Source organism: Muscardinus avellanarius (genome assembly GCF_963383645.1).
Source record: "Muscardinus avellanarius genome assembly, chromosome: X".
Lineage (NCBI taxonomy): Eukaryota > Metazoa > Chordata > Mammalia > Rodentia > Gliridae > Muscardinus > Muscardinus avellanarius.
Genome location: NC_137792.1, coordinates 16,083,426 through 16,106,497, shown reverse-complemented (window position 1 = coordinate 16,106,497; position 23,072 = coordinate 16,083,426). Strand labels below are relative to the sequence as shown.

At 37.7% G+C, this 23,072-nt stretch overlaps 1 protein-coding gene across 1 annotated transcript in view; it reads right to left on the bottom strand.

Moving 5' to 3' along the window:
• Positions 1–7,625: 7,625 nt before the first annotated feature.
• PHEX (phosphate regulating endopeptidase X-linked) overlaps positions 7,626–23,072 on the bottom strand; it is a gene marked incomplete at its 3' end in the record, with an annotated part of 224,553 nt that continues 209,106 nt past the window's right edge. Inside the window, exons 18-22 of the mRNA XM_080719557.1 lie at positions 20,296–20,422; positions 17,223–17,288; positions 15,979–16,083; positions 10,191–10,267; positions 7,626–7,728 (exon numbers count right to left, since the gene is read on the bottom strand). Of these exons, the coding sequence (XP_080575683.1) occupies positions 7,626–7,728; positions 10,191–10,267; positions 15,979–16,083; positions 17,223–17,288; positions 20,296–20,422 (478 nt within the window). The remainder of the gene's footprint in view (positions 7,729–10,190; positions 10,268–15,978; positions 16,084–17,222; positions 17,289–20,295; positions 20,423–23,072) is intronic.

Below are 23,072 nucleotides of genomic sequence, written 5' to 3'. Positions count from 1 at the left end.
GGGATGACCCAGTCTGGACATCCAGGACTTAAGGTCACCATAATTACGTTTGCCTAAGGGACCAAAGTGGATTCAAACCCAGTATTACTGCTTGCTAGTTCAATAATCATGGGCAAGCCAAGAACCTCTCTGAGCCCTGGTTCCCTTACCTATAAAATGGCAATAGTAAGAGGTATCTGAATTATTGTCACTACTAAATTAAATAATATAGGTAAGTGCTGCATGTCTGGCACATAGTACACGCTCAATAAATGGTAGTGAGAACGATGAGAAAAGAGCAGGCTCTGGAAAACTGAAGATGTGTGGGAAGCCATTAAGGTTTTCCCCTAAAAGAATACTTCTGACTGTCCTTTGCCCAGAGTCAATAAGGTTTGAGGTCATGGAAAGTTCAAAGTAAAAGGTCTAAGAGAAGCTCAGGTGGTGATGGCATGCGGGATTGATTGACCTGGAACCGTATAAATAGGACAAGAGAGATAAACCCGGGATTGGGCACTAGAGATATTGACCCAGGAGTGGACTGGCGATTCTTCCATGCTTGAATTAAAATTCTTTAAATTAAATTCTTAGAATTGAATTCTTTCATCCTCACTCCTCTCTTTAGAACCCGTACTTTTGCTGGCTGGCTCCGGCAAAGATGGGACTACCATCAAGTATAAATCCCTGTAAACGGACATTTTTGTGGTGCTGGGGATGGAACCCAGGAGCATTCTACTTCTGGATACACCCCCAGCTTCATTTTATTTATTTATTTATCTTTTTTTGCGGGTCTGGGGGTGGAACTCAGGGGCATTCGACCTCCGAGCTACACCTCCTGCCCTATTTTTTATTCTGTATTTTGAAACCAGGTCTCACTGAGTTGCAGAGGGCCTCACTAAGTAGCTGAGGCTGTCGGCGAACTGCGATCCTCTGGTCTCAGCCTCCCGAATTCTGGGATTACAAGCGTGTGCCACTACACCCGGCTGCATTTTATTCTTATTTTTGAAATAGGGTCTTACTATGGTACTGATATCAAACCTGTGATCCTCCTGTCTCAGCCTCCCAAATACTGTGAGCACAGGGCTATGCCACCACGCCCAGCTTAAATTGACTCAGTTTGACATGCACATTATTTTCTAGCAGACTGTCACCAAAACATAACCTGAAATTTTCAGTAAGTCACAGGTCAAAATCATGTTTGTGAACATTGTCCAATACCCATTAGAATCTTAGAAAAAAAAGATTGTGAAATCAGACAAAATTGACTTTATTTCTGGCTCCAATTACTAACGTAGTCTGGGAAAATCCCAGAAGTATTCCTCACCTGTGCAATAGGAATAGCAACAACTATTTGTGTGATTTTTGTGAGGATGGGCTATAATGCAGGCAAAGCCTTAGCCGAGTACCTAGGACATACCTTGTGTCAACAAATAGGAGCTGTTTATATTATGACTATAATTAGGCAAAAAAAATTACAAATATCTGTTGAAAATCTGGTTAATTTCAGAACAAATATACTCCTGGGATATTTTTGCCACCCATCAAATGCCATCGGGTTAAGAAGGCTGACTGGTTATTATTCGGGTACTGATTCCACTGCCTTCTAATTCAATTTGGAGATGAACACAATGTACTTCGAAATAGTAAACTACAGTTCTCTTTTTGTCTAGGATGTTTGCAGGCATTTCAGTAAAATTGGCAATATACACAATACTCAGTATTTAGGGAGCTTTAATTGGGGAAGTTTAACCTAATCATCGAGTTCTTCTTTCTCTGTAAAATGGAGTCTCAAGTCAGAATTAATTAGAAAAGCCTTTTGGGGAGTTGTACATTAATATGCTTCTTCATTTCTTGGACCCTGCGCCTCAATTTCTTATTCAAGTGGAGAAAGCATAGAATGAGAATAGGGTAAGTGGCATTTTTTCATCTCAGAATCAATGGAGAAATAAAATTATTCTTATAAATTCCTGAAAATACTGGAAAATATTGTACTTTTTCTAATATTTTATTTTATAGGATATTTTACTTTCTTAATGGGATTTTTAGAAAAGCTTAGAACATATTGTAAATCCATGGCTTAGCCACAGACTCTTATACTCACTTACCTTCTTAACTGAGCCAATTAACAAAACAAAATACACATTCAAATGAAACATGTATCTAAACCATTTAGGAATAATTAAAATTATAGATCAGGTTTTCTTTCAATGATCACAAATTATTGTAATGCTTTTGTGCTGCTCATTTCTGGGCTCACTTTGGTGTGTTTATTAAAGCACGATATTGTCAGATCACAGGGAGTATCTCATTTTCATTTTCATATCTTCCATTCTAAAGGGGATTAAATTATCCAATTAAGCTGTTAATTAAAAAGACTCCTACAGAATAAACTGCAGGCTACCAATGGCATTTTCAGTTTCATTGTGCTGTGCTCACAAGCAATTTTCTAATTCAAAAGAGCTCAAAGTTACTTCCCCGGATTTCACTTTAGAAGGTGTACCTAGCAATGCTTAGCTGAGCGCCAAGCCCATTTCCTCTTCTTTCTGGGTACTCGGCTGGACTGCATGACCCAGCCATGCTGGTGGTTAGGTTTGGCCACGATGACTGAGTTCTAGCCAATGAAATAGGAGCAGAGGTAATGTAGACTACTTCTGGAACTAGCCCAAATAATCCACTCAGTATATCCCATGGCCTTTTCTCCTCCTCCAGTTTCTAGCTGATGAGCACATATTAAATCATGTGTTAAAAATGGTAGAATCAAGCTGGGTGTGGTGGTGCACACTTGTAATTCCAGTGCTTGGGAGGCCGAGACAGGAGGATCACACAGGTTCAAAGCCAGCCTCAGCTACTTAGGCTCTCAGCAACTTAGTGAGATTCTGTTTCCAAATAAAGTATAAAATAGGTCTGGAAGTATAGCCTGGAGGTAGAAAAGCCCCTGGGTTCCACCCCCAGTACCACCAAAAAATGGTGGAATCAAAATATGGAAGGAGTGTGTGTCCTCAAATCACCAATTGGAAGAAAAAAGCTCACTGATCATTAATACCCATTGCATATATAATGAAAACAAAAAGTAAACGCAAACTGGGTGAAGCTGTTGAGATTGTTTCTCCTGCTTGTGTGATCTTAATAACTAAAGAAAGCAAGTGAATTTAAGGAACATTCAAATACTTTAAACTGAGTTGGGTGTGATGGCGCATACGTGTGAAACCAGTGCTTGGGAGGCTGAGACATGAGGATTGTAGGTTTGAAATTAGCCTCAGCAACTTAGCGAGAACCTCAGGAACTTAGCAAGACCCTGTTTCAAAATGAAAAAATAAAAAAGGACTCGGGTTGTCACTCAGAAGTAGAATTGCCCTGGGTTCAATCCCCAGTAACCCCCATCAACACACACACACACACACATACACACACACACACACACACACACACGCAATTAAACCTAATTGGAAATATCAGTCTCCTTCAAATTTTGATCAGGTCCACTTTACATATATATCTGAAAAATCTAGGCAAACTCAGCACCTCTTGGATCTTATAAAACTGAAATGACATATGCAATAGCAATGACAATTCTGGACTTCTTGCCTCCATGTTCCCAAAACCTTCCTTCCTTCCTGTCCACATCCCAGATATTACTTATTAACTCTTTCATTTATTTGCATGTTTCTTTCTGCCTCTAGCCTATACACAAAATTCTCATTTCATGAATGAGCTTAGAATAAGCTCACCAGGTATTTCTAGATCTCTCAAAGTGTATCAGACAAAGAGTTATCTTAGGTAGCCATCCTAGACAGCCATTGGCAATTAGAAACAAAAAGCACACAGGAGGATGCCTAGTCAAAGGAGTTTCCTGGGATCTGAGCAGAGGGAGCACCAACAGTGTCCAACATAGGAGGGATAAAGAATTCCATCTCTGTGTCTCAGACCACACTACAATGTATATATCATCATACACCACTCATTGGTCTAACTGTGAGCATTTACATATCCATCTCCCACGTTGGTTCAGACTGTTCATTGAAGCAAGAGATTATGTATTGTCCACCTACATATTAGCTAGCTTGGTGATTTAAATATAAAGGGTGCTTAGTTACTGCATGTAGAATGAATCACTGTAAATCGACTGTATCATTAAAGAATGGTGACAGCACATAGAGGTTCTTTGGTTGATGGTAACTATAATGTCACTTTTGTGAGACCAGCCCTATAGTGGTTGATAATTGTCTCAGAAGCATTTCTTTTCCTTGGTAAGAATATTATTGTGAAGGCAATAAGCCACATCTGATGACTTACATTCTGGAAGAAAACATAATGACCATCTTGCAAATCTCTCATTTTCTACTGAGAAAGTTACTGCATTCAAATCCTTACTTTCATAAACCAGGAAAGCTGGTATAATAGAGCGCATTGTATGCTTGTTGGAAAATATTGTCAAAAACAGAACTGAATATAAGTAGATGTAACAGATTTTAATGTTTAAAAAGGAGAGAAAGTGAAAATATTCAACTTTTTATTGTCCTTAAAAATTATTGTTCTCATTGTTTTACAAGTAGAGTAAGAAAATACAGCCAGACTAGTCTCATGATCACCATTTAGATAAAAACTGCATAATCCAAGGACATCTTTCTTCAAACCAGTGGTGATTAGAAGGTTGCTATATGAAATAATCATATATTCTTCCATAATTTAAGATGCAACTGGGGCATTATCTTAAAAATATCAAGGAAGAAGCCTATCAGATGCTAAGTGATTATAAAAATATTGATTGAATAAATGTATTTAGAAATGGGGTGATCTAAGTGATCAAGGTCAGTAGCCCAAAGCACAAAAAACTGTCTTTTCTGTCTCAGAGATACCTGATAAGTGATTTCAAGCCTCTGCATTTCTCTGGCATGAGCATACCCTGTCTGGCAAGCTATAGTTCCTATTCAATTCTTAGTGATGCTCCAGGGCTAAATAAGATAAAATTTATGTGCTGTGCTTTGAGCTCCATTGAGGCAAGGCACTAAATAAACTTGAGGATAATTTATGAATCCTGAGCTTGCATTAGTCATGTCCTGCTCCATCTTGTAGAAGAAAAAAATGGAAATAGGAGGGCAATTCTGAACACTTGGTGAAATCCTAAGCAAACTTCAGGCAATGGTGACATTACCACTTTTTATATATAGTGTCCTTGACGAATCTGAGAGAATTTCACAAAAAAGACCTCTTTCTAATGCTCAGACAAAAGTACACTGGCAGTACATCTGGTATATGAATCAGAGAAGTATGTTATTGCAGCTCTAGTCTGAGATCCAATATCTAATTTCCTTTTAATTTACCATAATTATTTTTGTAAAAGTTTATGGCTTTCTTCCAGTGGATATGTTTAACAAGGATTGCCAAAATCCTGTCTTCTCTTCAGAGCCACATTCTTAAGCCAGCTTCTCCCTATTTTCCTTTCCTTTACAGTTGCATCTTATTTTCTTCCCTCTCCCACTTAAATCTTTTTTTCTTTTAGAAATCTGTATCAAAGAGAAAGAAAACAAGACCATAATTTGAAGAGTTAAATACAAGCATTTGGAAACCCAATCTTTCTTAAAAAATTGTTCTGTCTAGTAGTGATGATTTGGTACTGTTACTTTGAATTTGTTTTAATAATGGCCATCCTATCTACCACTTTCAGTATAACTGAGTTACATCAAGTTAATCACGACTAGGTAACTGTGTCATTTCAAAATTGTGAGACCTCCAACAAGTGACAATGTTTTCCACTTCCAAAGCCATAATTCTATGCTTTTATCAAACACTTTCTCTGACCTGCAGGAATGTGTTTATTGTAATTTTAAAAAGAAATCTAGCAGAAGAACACTATTCATATATGCATAGCAAACCTCAGCTACTTTTAAGTGTCCAGTGCAGGAATAAAACAAGGACTATCTTGCATGTTGAAACTAAATCAGAATGCTTAGTCCAGAGAAAAAAGACATACATTTCCAGCACCCCTGACCTAATACTGCTTGTTTTTAGAGAAACAAACTGAGGTCACATTAAGCCATGGTTAAGAGGAGGAGAAGGGAACTGCCCTTCAGAAGTTTGCCCATTCGGAGAGGAGGAAGTCAAGGGGAAAATCACTCTCCTCTGACTAATGCAGTGTAATTGTTTCCCTCATGGTGGTGCCCCTACATTTTTCTCCTTTCTGAAGTTCCCATGGTTACAAAAGGACATGGCACACACTTATATTTTTTAAAAGGATAGTAAGTCACAGGGATGCAAAATGACCTCCCGCAGTTAGTCTGAATTTGTCATTTTGCTTTTGAAATTTTCTTATCAGTCCACTTAACCCAGCACCTCATGTACAAAGGATAATGTGATTGAGATGGGGGGAGCCTGTGTTAAGAAGTAGGAGATGCCAGGTAACTGCAGTAATGCCATTATAATTTGATCCTTTGTACACACATGCTAAGAGATAGAAGGGGCTCACTTAAGAGGCTAATGCTTTAAAGATCAAAAACAGTATTGCTCTTTCTTATAGATTCTTTTGAAAACTTGAGAAGGAAAAATTATGCTCCTTAGTTCTACTTGGGACATTTTAAATTGAATTGAGACTGTCTTCAATCACTAATTTTTTAAAAGGGTTTTCTTTTAAAGACAGGTAACCTTAATGGAGCATTTTGCTCCCTCCTTGATCTGGCATTGGTTGCTTTGCAGTAAAGGAAAATGAAAGCCATATGTTCTGAATGGAGAATTGCTCAATGCAGAACCAAAAGAAGGCACATGTATGAGGTTAATGGAATAGATAGGAACTGAGACCAAAGAACAGTGTCCAGTAAGTAGACAGATTATCACTAAAGCTCATACAGACCTGATGCAGTTTTGGAGATTTCATCTCCTTGTTTCCCTATTATTGCATGACTAGGAGTTTTTTACTTCTTCTGGGCCTTAAAAACATATTTCCCTTTTACCTATTTAATAAATTCAAATCCTTTATCTAGTAGACTTTCTGCCATCTTTGTTCATACTGGTTTAAACAGGGCAATCAACTGCATCAGACACAAGTTGTGAGGCACATTTTTGTTTTAGTAGACTCTGATGCTGAAAGCAAGAACCTCATCTAAAATTTTAAAGTGGAGGGCCAACATCTTTCTCACTTAACTACGGTGGAGTTAATAAATGCTATGTATTGACTCTCAGCAAAATCTAGCAATGCATGCCACTGAGCAGCAAGCCTTCAAGGTAGCCATACACATCTTCATTGCTGAGGCTTACATGTTTACTAGACTGAACTCTTTGATGGCCACATTCTACTAAGGCGCCCTGCAAAGCTATAGATTGCAATGGTATCTATCACTTAGCTATGGCTAACACACTAAAATGGACAGCAGCAACAATTCAGCAGCTAGCATCTTAACAAAAGTAGCCTAGGGATTTATTTTTGTTGGTGTGGTTTTCTAAAGAAACATGCTTGGTTCGTTTCACATATTCCCTTTTGCGTTTCACATATTCCCTTTTTTAAGCCCTATGACTCTGAACAGATAGATTAGATCCATGCAGGTCATCTACCCAAATAGTGAAAATGCATTAAAAATAAAAGTCCTTGGAAGAATATAGGCCTAAAGCAGTGGGTGATGAGTGCGGCTCTCTCAGGATAGCTGAAACTGGCACTCCGGCTACCAGAGTCGACAGGAGTCTGTGCCTCTGTTCATCGTGGAATTAGGTGGACAGTTAAAAGCTTTCTGGAATTCTTCAAAGTTACTAATGGCACCATTAACCCTGAAAAAAAAAAGATATGGCAAAACACAAGTCATTTATTTCATACACATGGACAGATTCTGGGTGGAACTGTAATAGTCTGTTGCTAGAAATGATCTTGGCATTCATTGAATCTATTTACCAAGGAGGTGACTAAAGCCCCAAATCCTTCAGTAACTTTCCAAAGACATCAACAGCACTACCACTAGAACCAGAATCTCCTGAATGCCTGGCAAATGCTCCCGCTACTCTTCCAGCATTTTTGAATGCATCATCTCCAATAGGTAGTCTAACTTTTTAGAAATTAGACATTTTACATAAAGTATAAGTGATATAAAGGTACATAAATGTAGAAATCACTACTTTTTTCATATGAACCCAATGTTACAACCAGTCATATTAATATACGCTATTCTCAGGACCCTGAACACTCCTTTGTGTCCCCTACCAATAGTACCTCCTATGATAACTACTGTTTTGACCTCTACCACCTTAGCTTTGCCTCCTTTTGAACTTCACATGAATGAATCCACAGTATGTAGTCTCTTGTCTTTGACTTCTTTTACTCAATATAATGTCTGTAAGAGTCATTCATGTTGCTGCATTTCCAACTACTTTTAAAGAGCTCATTCAATGTACAAAAATGCTTTCTCTGAGTTCTTTATTATATCTCTATATAATAGATATAATAAAGGAGGCTTCTATATATCTAGAATTTGGGTAATACAATAACCAACTAATGCACAGTATCTAGACATTACAGATGTCACTGGATTTGAGCTCCAAAATCTGGTGTTCTTGCAAGTTCCTGACTGCAGTAAAGACTGTGGATTCCTACTCAGCGCTTTGATTATAACTGCCTTTTGGAAGTGGTATTTCCATTGTGTGATTTTCGCTGCACTCAAAATCTATAGTTACTGCAGACTTCAGTGACAGGCCAGGCGAAAAACTCCCCCCTCATCTATTTCGACTCAAGTGCACATTCAAAGGGTTGACTGGAGACTCAGCTTTCTGTCACTGACTATTTCTTCCCTAATGACTTTGTTACCTATAGGCATTTCAATGAATATAGTGGCCTGTATCCAACAAATCCTCATAACCTCATGTGTTTTAGCTGGGATGTATGGGTAGGGATGCACATTTCACAGTGTGATTTGCCCTAGGCAAGTGTTAAAGATAGAATATAACTGATAATTAGTAAGCATACTCTAAATGATCAGCTAAAATCCAACATTATAGGCAACTAGTTAGTAAAAGGAAATTAGTTTCCAAAAACTTATCTGTTGAGTAATTAATCTACTGTGTGGTTTCATCTGCACCATTTGTCAGTGGGAGCACATTTTAGTCCATTAGAAACTGTCAAGCTTCATGACAGTTTAGCCCAGTGGGGGAGAATTTCCAACACAGTGATTAGATTCTTATGCTAGTGGGTAATTTAAAGTCAATTTCTAAAGCATTTCTAAGCACGGTTTTAGGAATAAGATTTAAAAATATAGAAGAAATTAGAGATGGCTTTCTTGCATTATGCTAATGAATTAATTTACATATTAAAATGTAAAGATATCCAGGTTAATATGTTCTAAGGAAAATAAATAGCTATAAATTATTATGATTCTCATCATAATTACCTTTGCTCTACTGTAGAAAATTCCTCTCAAGCTATAGAACCTAGCACAGGGTAAGTAATAACAGCCTTAATTTTGTTTTTACTTAATATTTTATACAGTCTGACAATTCAGATTGTAATTCACAATCCCTTTCCCTTCATAGGTTAAACAACTGTTTCAAAATACAATACAAGATAAAAGCTAAAATGTAGTATCCCTAACTCTAGACATGAATTATAATTCCTAAATATTACTAAATATCTTCCTTCATGTTCAGAGCTACTCAGAAAGTAAGCATGCATTTATGTCTATTTGTCATGTGGAAAATAAGAGATATTAAATATGATATCCTTTAACATGAAATAAACCAGAGTTCTGAGTATTTTGAAACAGAGAACCTCAGATCACATCTTTCTGAGACAATAAAATCTGTCTTTGCTGAGACCAAAAAAAAAATAATTAGGTGGTTGGATAATTGAATATTCCAGTTAACTGATCATTCAGAATGCTCATAACATTCATAAATTGCTGCCTTTCAAAAACAGAAAATAATAAAGAGAATCTAACACTAAACCTAGGATTTGGGTTCTAAATTATTTTTGAAGTCTCACAGAGCTCTTGAGACTAGAGATATGTACACGTGCCTCCCTCAGCAGAAATTTGGTTGAAAACGCACTGAATAAACCAGCTTACAATTAATGAAATAAAAGATGCTTAGTTTCTGTTCAGTCCATCAAATTTTATCACCTGCAAAATGAAGATCACACAGTTCACAATTCAGGCTTTTGTTCACGTCACCTATCTGGCAACCCAAGCACACTAGGATGGCTTGGCATGGTTAAGGAGAAAATGGGTGTTACCCGTTTGCCCACTCACCTAAACTGAGGGGGGCTGTGAGCACCAATTTGGACTTGTTCTCGGGCAGCTTCAGGTCTGTAGGAATTACATCTCACCTAGAAGAGAAAGGCATCCCAATAAATATGTTTCCATTCCAATTATGCATTTTCTACCTTCTTAACTGCTCGAAATTATACAAAAGAAACATTTTAGAATCAACAGATTTCAAATGGTTTTAGCCTATCAGATAAAATGCTTATAAATTGTAACAATTTATTATACTATCCCCAGAGTAGAAGTTTTTATCAATGTGAGTAATCCCACAATTTGAGTAAATTAGGAAGGTTTACAACAAATGCTTTGAATCAAGAGAATCATGTATGTGCCCAGAATCAACCAATGTATCCATTTGATTAATTGAATGCTTTAAATAACATTTATTATTAGAAAACTTGGAATGGATCCACCATATGATCCAGCTATACCACTCCTGGGTATCTTTGCAAAGGGGTTGAAATCAGAAAACTACAGTAACGTATGCATAGCCATGTTCATAGCAACACAGTTTGTAATAGCCAAAATATAGAACCAACCTAGGTCTCCATCAACAGATGAATGGATTGCAAAATTATGGGAAATGCACACAATGGAATTCTATTCAGCTATAACAAGGAACACAATCATGTCATTTGGAAAAAGATGGAAGGAACTGGAGAACATTATGTTAAGTGAGATCAGCCAAGCACAGAAAGAAAAGGTATATATATTTTCTCTAATATGGCCAAACTAGGGAGTATTAGGAATACTAAAGGAACTCCAGATAATGGAGGGGAAATCTCAGCAAAGCTAGAATGGAAGGATAGGAGAGGAAGAAGGCTGAGATTGATTAATAGAGGAGCTACATCTGAATATGTGTAAAAGTATGAATGTACTATGGTCAACCTGGACACTCATTGTTAGGAGGGGGAAGGGGAAGTGGGGGGGAGAAGGCACCAAGCACAGTCTGAAAGTATGCCATTTTCAATATGATCCACATAATAAATAAATAACATTTATTAAAATTAATCATACTCATTTGAATCAACAAAATGAAACAACCATCCACAATTGAGTATGGTCATGAGAAGTTACACTTTTGCCTTGAGTATCTAGCTTGCCTTACCCGAGTCATGGCCTGGAACAGGAGTAAACTTCTCCACTTCCTTTGAAGTTAGACACAGTTATTATCTGACTTGTTTTGACCAAGGAAATATGAGCAGAAGTGATATATGTCACTTCCTGGCAGAAGCTCAAAACGTCTAATGGAAGTTTCAAGAGACTTAAGAATAATACAACATGCTATGTTAAGGGGCAATGCCATGTCCTTCTATTTATTTCCTACTCCTATGGTGACCATGAAAGTACATATCAAGATAAATACTCCAAACCCTGGGTCCTTGAGAAACAAAAAGCTATAGGCAGATACTCAGCTTGACTAGAATACATTGTGCATAATGGCCAGCAGCAGGTAAACAGGGGAGCTGGGAGATAGTGCCAAATTTAAGAAGTCCTGAGCATCAGGCGAAAGTTTTGAAGCTATATTTAAATATCATTCTTGATTGGGGGGGGATCCATATTTTTCAAAGATTTACCTGGCAGAGATGTATACTAACAGGAAGAAATTAAGGAACTAGTTAGAAGATTATTTATAGTCAATGAATTTCTATTAAATAAATAGAAATGGAAAGAAAAAGAATTAGGAGGATGAGAAGAATACCTAAGAAAATAAATTGAGAGGTTACAGGGATGTAGGAAGCAGGAAAGGCGATATGATATTGCTTTTGATGAAGTTAAGCTATCAGTCAGTTTCTGACTTTCATTTTGTGGGTATTTTTCTAATGTGATTCCTTTATTTCCTCAGAAGCTAGCTAATATGAACTTGTTTTTGATATTCAATTTTACCTCATTTTTTTTTAGTTATTTCTGCTTCTGTTCCTACATTATTATGATTGTGTGTGTGTGTGTGTGTGTATGTGTGTGTGTGTGTGTGTGTGTGTGTGTGTGTGTGTGTGGTACTGGGGTTCCTGGAAGCCCTTCTACCTCCGGGCTATACTCCCAGACTTATTTTATACCTGTATTTTTTTTTGAAAGAGGGTCTCTTAAGCCAGCGTGGCTGACTTTGAACCTGTGCAATCCTCCTGTCTCCGCCTCCCAAGCGCGGGAATTGCAAGCGTGCGCCACTACGCCCGGTTTGTGTTCCTACATTATTATATTGTGTTGTCTTTGCTCCCCATGCCAGTTAAGAGATTTCTGGAAACACATTATGGATGTTACTGTTTTCCTAGTGCCTTCCTAGGAGAGAAAATAACTTTGCTTCTTATAAGCAGACTTACTCCAATGTGCAAAAGATTGAAAATATCCTCATTCTGTCAGTGGGAAAAGCTCTAAGATAAATTTCTCATTAGTGATAAAAAATAGCTTGCCACTTTCCCCTTAAATCTCTTTAGTTTAAAATAAATCAGAAATGGTTTAGTATTCCATTTGAAGACAGTTTAAAATTATAACTCTAACTTCACTATCAATTAGTTTATCTACAGAAAGGTCTTATGGACAAAGATGTAAATAATAAGAACTGGTGGTGCCTTGTCCTTTGCCCTCTAGATATGGGATGAGCAAACTTTTTCTTTAAAGAGGTAGAGGATAGCCAAGTGTCATCGCACACACCTGTAATCCCAGTACATGGGAGGCTGAGACAGAAGGATCACAGGTTCAAGAACAGCTTCAGCAACTTCGCAAGACTGTCAGAAACCTAGCAAGACTTCATTTCAAAATTTAAAAAATCAAATAAAAGGATGAGGGTATAGATCAGAGGTAGAATCTCCCTGGGTTCAATCACAGTACCACAAAAAAGTGTGTGTGTGTGTGTGTGTGTGTGTGTGAGAGAGAGAGAGAGAGAGAGAGAGAGAGAGAGAGAGAGAGAGAAATATTTTAGGCTTTGAAATCCATAAAGCCCCTATTTCTACTAATCGACTATGCAACTGTAACATAAAAACAGCCACAGACAGTAGATAAATGAATACACATGGCTATTTTTCAATAAAACATTATGCACAGAAGTAGGCAGTAGGTCATATTTGGTCCCAGTTTGCCAATCCCAACTCTAGAGAATTCTATTTAGTCTTATGTGCTTTTTTTGTGGTACTGGGGATAGAACCCAGGGGCATTCTACCTCTGAGCTACAACATTCCCAGCTCTATTTTTATTCCTTAGTTTGAAACAGGGTCTCACTAAGTTGCAAAAGGCCTCACTAAGTAGCAGAGGCTGTCTGTGAATTACAGTTCTCTCTCAGCCTCCCAAATACTGGGATTACAACTCTGTGCACCACACTCGGCTCATGTGCTATTTTTAGTATTTGGCCCTGTACTGACACTAAAGGAAAACTCTGGGCTGAATCGTATCAGTTTTATCCTTTTCAAGAATTTGATCTAAAAATATCAAGTGTCCTAAACGTATCCAGCATCATTTTTGTTGGGTGCTATGGAGATATATAAGAAGGGTAAGGATCCAGAAGATCAGCTGTGGAGCTAAATCTGCAAGCCTTGAAACATTTAGAGAGCAATTAATACTTCACTAGGTGGCAATGAAGAAAAGTACAAAAGTAGTTAGAGATAAAAGAAAATAACAAGGACTGGAATCCTAGGGGAAGAGTTCATGGAAGATGTGGAGGAGGCAAAACTTGACATGGTTTCTAAAAGATGAAGCTGAGATTGAATAACTTGAGCAGGAAGAGTAGGAAGGGGCCACATTATAAAAGGAGAATCAGAAGCAGAGCCATGGAAACAATAATGAGCATAAAATTGTGGGGTGGAAGTGAGAACACCTGCCTGGTTAAGTCCAAGTTTTTCTCATCCAATGAAGCTTTGGGAAATTAAAGCAGATTGGATGAAGAAGGATCTAATTGAGAACTTGGAAAGCAAGATGGAGGTGTTTGGTCTCAATGTAATAGGGATCTGAGGACCACCCTAGTTTTATTTTGGTAGGTCAGTACTGAAATAGAAGTAGTATTTCATTGGAATATAAAATAGTGGTGAAAAATGCTGAAGTCCAGAATACATGTCATAAGGCGCGTGGGTTAATCCAGAGTTGAACAATATTAAGGTTTGGCCTATAAATGATGAGACAGGGTAATGGAGATGCTGTGTACTGACTATTTCTCCTCCAAATTCACCAGAACCTGGCCCTACAGGCACCCTGATCTCAAACTTCTAGCCTCCAGAACTATGAGAAATAGGTTTCTGTTTTTTATAAGCCACCTAGTACTTGGTACTTGGTTATAGCAGCCCAAGCTGCCTAAAAAAGGGGAGAAGGGAAGGTTACATATGAAAAATACTTGAAAGGATGAATCATCTAGCTTTTGAGACACGTATAAACAACATTTGTATTGCTAGAAATAGGAAAATTAAAAATAAAAATGATTTTGTTGATGACTACACTTTCATTGGCATTGAGTTGATAAATAATAATTGATTTGGCATCATCATATCAGCTTTAAGAAATAAAAGACCCCAGACAGATAAGAGTCTCTTAACCAGAGTTAAATGTAGAAGACTTAGAGATGAATGAGGAATGAATGCAAAGCCTTGGAAACAGAAAGCTGTACTGATGAAAGCTTTTGTCTAGCTTTTAGCATGTACATATGCATTTGCCCACGATACATTAGGACCTTTATTGAACTATCCCTGATGTCTTTGAAAAGGTTGCCTATATATTTATAACATAAACCAATGCAATAACCCACAACAAAGAACTGGCAATTTAGCCAGAAACTCAAACTGAGGATTATCCCTTATCTAATGCACATCTTTCCAATTTCTGCTCCAAGAACCTATTAAACTCACAAAAAGTGACATTGCTCTCCTTGCCTTTTCTGTTCTCTGTTCTGCTCCAGTAGTCCTTGCATATTCATTTGACAGTTGGAAACCCAGCCCTGAGTGTCCTCCACAGGTTGAGAATGATGGAACAGCAAGTGAAGCAGAAGAGAAGGGGAAATGTAGGAAAGGACTAGAAATTATTATAAGTTGTGCCAACTACATTAAGGAATCAAGATATATTAAAGAAATATCAAGTAAATTATCATAGGGCTGGTAACCCACTTGCCTATTATGGAGGAAGTAGCCCACTGAGGGCATGACCTTAAGGCTTATATCTGTTCCTGGCTCTTCTGTCTTCATTCTTTTCTCTCCTTATCCCTCTCCCTCTATCTCTGCTTACAGCTGTCACAAGCTGAGCAGCTTTCCTCTGCCATGGCCTATCATCTCAGTGTTTCTGCCTTGGAATAAGTTACCACAAAACAAACCTCTGAAATTGTGAGCCAAATAAACCTTTTCTCTGCTAAGTTGTTCTTATCAGATATTTTGGTTACAAGGTCAAAAAGCTGACTAACACAATAGCAATAAACAATTTTAATTGGTTAATTATTTCTGTCCCATAAAATATTAAGAAAGAGGGATTTATCCTGACAATAATTAAGAAGGTAGAAGTTTGACCAAAAAAAGTCATGCAATTAAACTTGTGTTCCAGCAGGGTGCAGGGGTGCATGTCTGTAAACCCTACTAATCAGGAGGCTGCTGGAGGGGAATTTCAAGTTCCAGGCAGGCCTGAACAACTTAGCAAGACCCTGTCTCAAAATATAAAAATAAAAAGAGCTTAAGATGCAGCTCATTGGTATAGCACTCCTGGGTCTCATTACTAGTACTGAATTTTTTAAAGCACTTTTCCCCCAAATCTTTGATTAAGGCCACAAGCTAAAGTTCTGCATCTCCTTTCTGATTCTCCCTAGTCTACTCACATGAGCATAACTCAGGAAGAAGAGCTGGTTGTTGTTGAACGTAATGCCTGGTAGGAGAGGCTCCTCAACTCCTTGTCTTTTGTCATTTATCCATTTCCTGTAAGCCTAGTGAGAGAGGGAGAATAGATGAGCCTCTGCAGTGATGATTTCTTCCTTTTCTCACTCAGCACAGAGATAATAAATATATGCTCCTGCCACGTGCAAAATGCACTGTGTCAAGTTTTCCTTTATGAAAACACACATCTGGAAATGCAAGTCAATGCTTTTCTGCTTAAAAGTGAAGCAGGTGCTCCTGCAAAAACACCTTACACTCAGTAGCTACCCAAACAGCTGGGCTAATGTGCTCAGATGTTAAATAACACTTTTTTATAAAAGCTGTTCTTTCTATTTCAACATGGTACAAATAAATCTAACACAAGGTCCCCATGGCAATAAGTTTGGGAGGCACACATTATCAATTCTTTATTTTGTCAGCTCACAGAAAAAGCTATCATTTGCTATGACCATCATTTTATAAAACAAAATATATTTTACTAGTATATACCCTTGGAATAACAGCCTGGTCATCAAAGTGAATGCATTTAGCTTTATGAAAATCTTCCCACATTATGCTGACATTTCTTGTTTAGCCACAGACTAATGTATGATAAAAACACTATTATGGACTCTTGACCAATATATGTAAACTGCCAACCTTTGGCCATAATTTTGAAGTTGGATCTTTTAAGAGAAAATTATAAGAAGGGATACAGAGAGAGCTCTAGGAAATCTCATATATACCTAGCCCAAGGAGATTTCTGTAGATACCTTGGTATGATTGTAAATGTATTTTCTGAAAACTATCCTTTAAATACATGAATCTTAATGACAAATATTATTCTTTGTGGTGACTTTCCACACCAAAAAGAAAAACAAAAGACATGCAGCTCTTGCTCTTCCTCCCTCTCTCTCTCTCTCTCTCTCTCTCTCTCTCTCCATTTAACAGAGTATAATAGAGTCAATGAGGACATGCAGCTCTTGCTCTTCCTCTCTCTCTCTCTCTCTCTCTCTCTCTCTCTCTCTCTCTCTCTCTCTCTCTCCATTTAACAGAGTATAATAGAGTCAATGAGGAGATACAATTCTATTTACAGAAAGTCCTGAAAACCCTACTCTTCAAGAACATGTCTGCAGTGTAAATGGAGGTGCATCCATACAGTGATTTATCGTTTAATTTTTTAAAATGCAGCAAATGTGACAGTGCATACCCTAAAAGCTTCCCGCAGACCTCCATTATCGGCAATATTTTCTCCCAGGGTCCTCTTTCCCTTCACCTAACAAAAAGAGGAAGAGTGTTTCACGGTCAACTATCATTCAACAAGTGGCATAAATATTGTAGCAAGCAAAAGTGTCATATTTTAAAGAGAAAATTACATTCAATAAATCTAAAGATAGTTATAATAGTAGTGTGATGGCAAACTAACCCCAGCAAGGTGCTCTTGAATATAATAATTTCTATTTTATTATGCTATGCATTACTTTCACTCCCTCTTCTTTATTCTTACCAATTTAGCTAGCTCCCATAAAATGTTAACAATATTCTGTGACTGTGTTTTAATGGGGAAAAATAGAAATGTCAATATACAAATTACTTTCTCTGATTAACTCATAATTTCAGTATTCTTCTCATTGTGCCTGTGTTTCCAAAAATTTGCCATCCACACAAGAACAAGATTGCAAAACCAACCATTGTCATTTTACCTTCAGCAATTTCCATGAAAAATTAAAAGGAGGGTAGCTCTCCCAGGGAACTAAAATCAAACAGAAGTAGTGCAGACCACAAGGTCGAGGTTTGCAATATGTATGATACCCAGCCAAGCGTGGTGAAGACATTCTTCCCAATAGCAGTTTGAAAACTGTTTTTTAAAACCTTCAATGAGATAGGATGAAAATATTATAAATATTCTAAATACAGTCCATAAGCCAAAGCCAACTTGACACTCATTTCTGTATAGGCTGCAAGGTATGGCTAGATTCTACATTTTTCAATGACTGGGAGAAAATAAAAAGATAGTATCTTGTGGCACATGAAAATTATATATTTTTTAAATAAAATGATACAAAATTCAAGTCCAATGGCCATAAATCAAGTTTCATGGGAACACAGCCATGATAATTCACATACATACTCTTTGTGTTTGCTCTCTTTCTACAATGGCAGAGTTTAATAATTACAACAAAGACCACATAACCTACATAGCCTAAATTATTTACTATCTAGCTTTTTACAAAAGAATTTTCCAACTCCCATGTAGTAGGCAGGATGCTGGCCTCCCAAAGATGTCTACATCCTAATCCCTAGAATTTGTAAATATGTTACTTTACAAAGTAAATGAGATGAGGTCATTGTAATGGGTTATTCAGGTGGGACAAATGTAGTAATAAGGGCTATTTTAAGAGGAAAAATGAGGCAAGAGAGTTAAGTGTAGGAGTAATACAATGTGAGAAGACTACACAGGCCATTGCTGGCTTTGCAGAGGGGAATGTGAATAGCCTCTAAAAGTAAGTTAGAAAATTCAAGGAAAGAACTCTCTTCTAGTGACTCCAAAAATAAACCTGGCCTTTTGACACTTTGGTTTTAAGCTACGAAAACTTGGGTCAGACTTCTGAAATACAAAACTATACAATAAGTTTGTGTTTTTTTAAAGCTACTGAATTTTTAATAATTTGTTGTAGCAGCAACAGAAAACTAGTACACACTGCTCTAAACTTTCAATCCAAGTGTTTACTTTTCATCTAGCCCAATCATCCAAGTATCCAGCAATACTAACAAATAAAAGAAAATCCCTGGCAAACAGTATTCACTGTAGTCACTCGGGATCCCTCTAGCTTTTGTCCCCCAAAATTGCCATTCCTGCTTTACATACATTATTTTACTACAATACTATTAATTAAGTAGTATTACTACCATTCTTGTTTATTAAATGAGAATCTGAAGCTCAGAGTATGTAGCAGATATTGGCACTCTATCAGATCCCCTTTCTACCAGGACTATACACCTGCCCTGTAATAGCTTATGGGTTGATTAACCTTAGCTTATGGGGATCATCTAACCTGGAGATTGCTAGAAAGTTATTTCACACCTTTCAGTTATTGAACAATGATCAAGTAGAACATTCCATCTCCTTACTGAAAAATTGCTGAAAATGAACAATTGCTGATGTATGCTTTGTGCGCCAGACCATTCTATGGGATCTGGGTAAGCCCAATCTTCTCCTTGAAACCAATGTTATCCTCACCCTTACAGGTTTCTCTTGAAACTATTTCCTCAATAAATTGCTCACCTATATTGCCTCTTCTTAGGCTTTGCTTCTAGTGAACTTGCCCAGTGACAGAGTGATTAAGTAAACTGTTATAGGTCAAGTTCTCTCTAGTTATATCCCACCTTCCAGTGATTTATGATCAGGTAGAACATCCCATCCTTTTACTGAACAATTGCTGAAAGTGAACAATTGCTGATGTGTGCTTTGACTCAAGCTGTTTTCTGTCTCCATAGTATGTTTTTTCTCCCTACTGTTTTTTTCTCAAGTCTCAACTCCTCTTGGCTTTTGATGTTTATATTTATATCTACTCATGCTTGACTGAGCCTCCTTATCTTTTACTCTAGGCTTTATACCTAAATGAGAAGCTTTTGGAGTAGCCTCACTGTCCTGGCTCCTGGCCCTTTGGACCATCTCAGTGGAGCACATGGCCCTAGGTTTGACCTTTTAGGACTCCATAGTCTGCAGCACCTGTGCTGTCCTGTATATGCTCTGGTTCACTACAAAGAAATATTCAAACACAGAAGACTAACTCTTACAAAAATAAACAGAAGAATAAAGAATTGCCCTATGTGGTCACAAAGGTAGCCACCCACTCTGGTGGGATGAAATGGAAGCTGTTTTCTGATGGCTGAGTGGATTTTTGCTGAGACAGGCATGCTCTTTCTATTGTCCTTGTGACAAAGGTATGCATTTGTCAGAATCAAGTTTCAATTTCTGATACTTTGTGCAAAATTGATACAGAAGAAAAGCCCACTTATACATAATCGAGGTATAAAATGAACTTACAAGAACCATCCAGGCATGGTGGTGTATGCCTGTAACTCCAGTACCTGGGAGGTTGAGACTAGAGGACTGTAGGTTCAAGGACAGCCTCAGCAACTTAGAAAAGAGACCCAGGGAATGCAGATGTTGCTAATTTCAGAAGCACACTTTGAGAACCAATAGTCTAAATCAAACTAATATCCAGATGAAAAAAAAATGGCCCAGAAGATGCCCCCTTATCCACAGTTGTACTCACATTTAAACCAGCTTTCTTCCAATAATAGTTGCTATACTGGTTAATCATACATTTTGTTTTTTCTTTAAACTTTTCTTCTGAGTCCACAGACCACCAAGGATCCAGGTTCCCATTTTTATCATATTTTCTACCTAGTAAAAACAAAGTTAAGAGACATTTGCGTTATTTATGGAAACAAAAGTCTTCATCTTTCCTTTCCCCCACCTCAACAAGAATTCAAAATGCAGTCACCACATCAAGGAGCACACTTCTTGACAGTAGCTCCTGCTTTCTCTCCAGTGACATGGATTAAATGTAAAAAGGGAGGAAAGGAGGACAAGGAACAAGGAAATTCTTTCCTTCTAAGGAACAAAGGGCATTTTTAAAAAGACTCTATACTAGCAAAACAAAAAACCCAGTCAAGAAATGGGCAACTTGAACTGAATAGACACTTCACAAAAGACATACAAATAGCCAATAGATACATGAAAAGATGTTCCACATCATTAGCCATCAGGGAGATGCAAATCAAAACTACACTGAGATTCCATCTAACCCCAATCAGAGTGGCAAGAATAAAGAAATCAAACAACAACAATTGCTGGCGAGGATGTGGGGAAAGAGGAACACTTTTACACTGTTGGTGGGAGTGCAAAATAGTTCAGCCAGTATGGAGATCAATCTGGAGATTCCTTAGAAAACTGGGAATAGATCCACCATTTGATCTGGCTGTACCACCACTGGGTATCTTTCCAAAGGGGTTGAAATCAGAGAACTACATTAACATATGCACACCCATGTTCATAGCAGCACAGTTTGTAATAGCCAAAATATGGAACCAACCTAGATCTCCATCAACAGACGAATGGATTGCAAAATTATGGGAATACACACAATGGAATTCTACTCAGCAATAAAGAAAAATAAAATAATAGCATTTGCAAGATGATGGAAGGAACTGGAGAACATTATGTTAAGTGAGATTAGTCAAGCACAGAAAGAGAAGGGACATATGTTTTCTCTAATATGCCGAAGCTAGGGAGCAGTGGTAATACCAGAGGGACTCCAGAGGATGGAGGGGAAATCTCAGCAAAGCTAGAATGGAAGATAGCAGAGGAAGAAAGCTGAGGTTGTTCAATGGAGGAGCTACATACGAATATGTGTAATAGTATAAATATAACATGGTTAATCTGGACACTCTTTACTGGGAGAGGGAAGGGAAATGGAGGGGAAAATGCATGAAGCACAACCTAAATGTACACCATTTTCAATATGTTCCACTTATAATAAAATAAAATATGGAAAAAATAAAAATAAAATAAAAATGAGATTTATCAGTTGAACATATGTGAGAGTCTTACCCAAACTTGGATTCTGTTTCTACCTGATCTGACCTGAGATGTTCTCAGATTGTGAAATGAAATTACTTTATTCAGGAAGTTCATTGAAGAAATCAGAGCACTATGGCCAGTGAAATTCCAAACAATCCTTAGGAATAGCCCCAGCCAGCAGCGAGTCATCCACATGCAGGGCCATGTAGCCTGACTCAGCCCCACAGGAACTTATTCCCTCCAAGTTGCAATAAACCCTCTGTTATGAATCATTCCACAGTCATCACTGTGGATGGAAGACCCATCTGTCCTGCTTAGACAAGGAAGATTGGTCTAAAAAGAGAACTTGGAACAAGAACAGAAATCTCCACAACATAATGGAAAAGAAGATTAGTTATACATGATGTCTTGCTACATGCTCGCTCACTCTTCATTTTCTCTACACCCTCCAAAACAACAATTCAGGGGCATCTAGTCTGTCTTCTATATTCAAGGTTACTACTGGAGTCAGAGAGCTGTGGAGTAGTTGAAGAAGGGTAGGGTTAGGAGGTAGAAAGGGGAAGAGAAAGGACTGAAGAAGGAAACAGTTCAAGGAATACTATGACAATATGTGAAGGTATTACTACCAATCTCCCTAATTCCTGTGCAAGAGGGAAGAAGGGGTGCAGGGCCGTGCAGATGTATGTTTGTATCACATTGAACCTCACTGTGATGCATAGTTCCAATACACTAAAAATAATTTTTAAACAATAAATTCTGCCATCTGTAACAAGTTTCAAAACTCTAAAAAATAAATAAATAAACTTAATACATAGAGATTTTGCAAGAAAGTCTCCTAAGGTCTATTCCCTAATAAAGACAGCATATGAGAAAGTCACATAGGTGTCCCAAAGGCTTTAACTGGAATCATCCAAAGGTCATCAGCAAGGCTGCATGCCACTAACACCACCCTCTGGAATAGTATGTCTTTCATCCACTAACCAACCAGTTAACAGTTACTGGGCATGTATTTATATGTACATTGTACTGTTCTAAGTATTGGTTACAGAGTGAAACTGCCATCATTAGATTCTGTCCTTTGGGAGAGACTCCAAAAGGCCTCCATAAGGATTTTTAGGAGGACTGAATTTAAATTTCCTAGGAAGAAAGGTCCAGAAACAATTGAGTACCATTTTCTCTTGTTTCATAGTTAAGACAATCCTCTGAGATAAACTAAACATGCAAAGACGGAAAGTCTAGCTCTGGGAAGTCATATGACCAAAAGGAAGCTACATTTTAACAGGGAGGTTTAGGCTAGAGTTACAAAAAAATTAGATGATTAATAAAGGTGAAAGGAAGAAACGTTAAGAAGAAAGGGAACCCAAAGGGACTGGCCCTGAGGCAGGCATCCAGGAAAGTTAAAGACACTACAAGGCACAGAGAAAATAGGTCTTCTTCCACATAATGTTGCCTTGGGCCAGCTGGGTT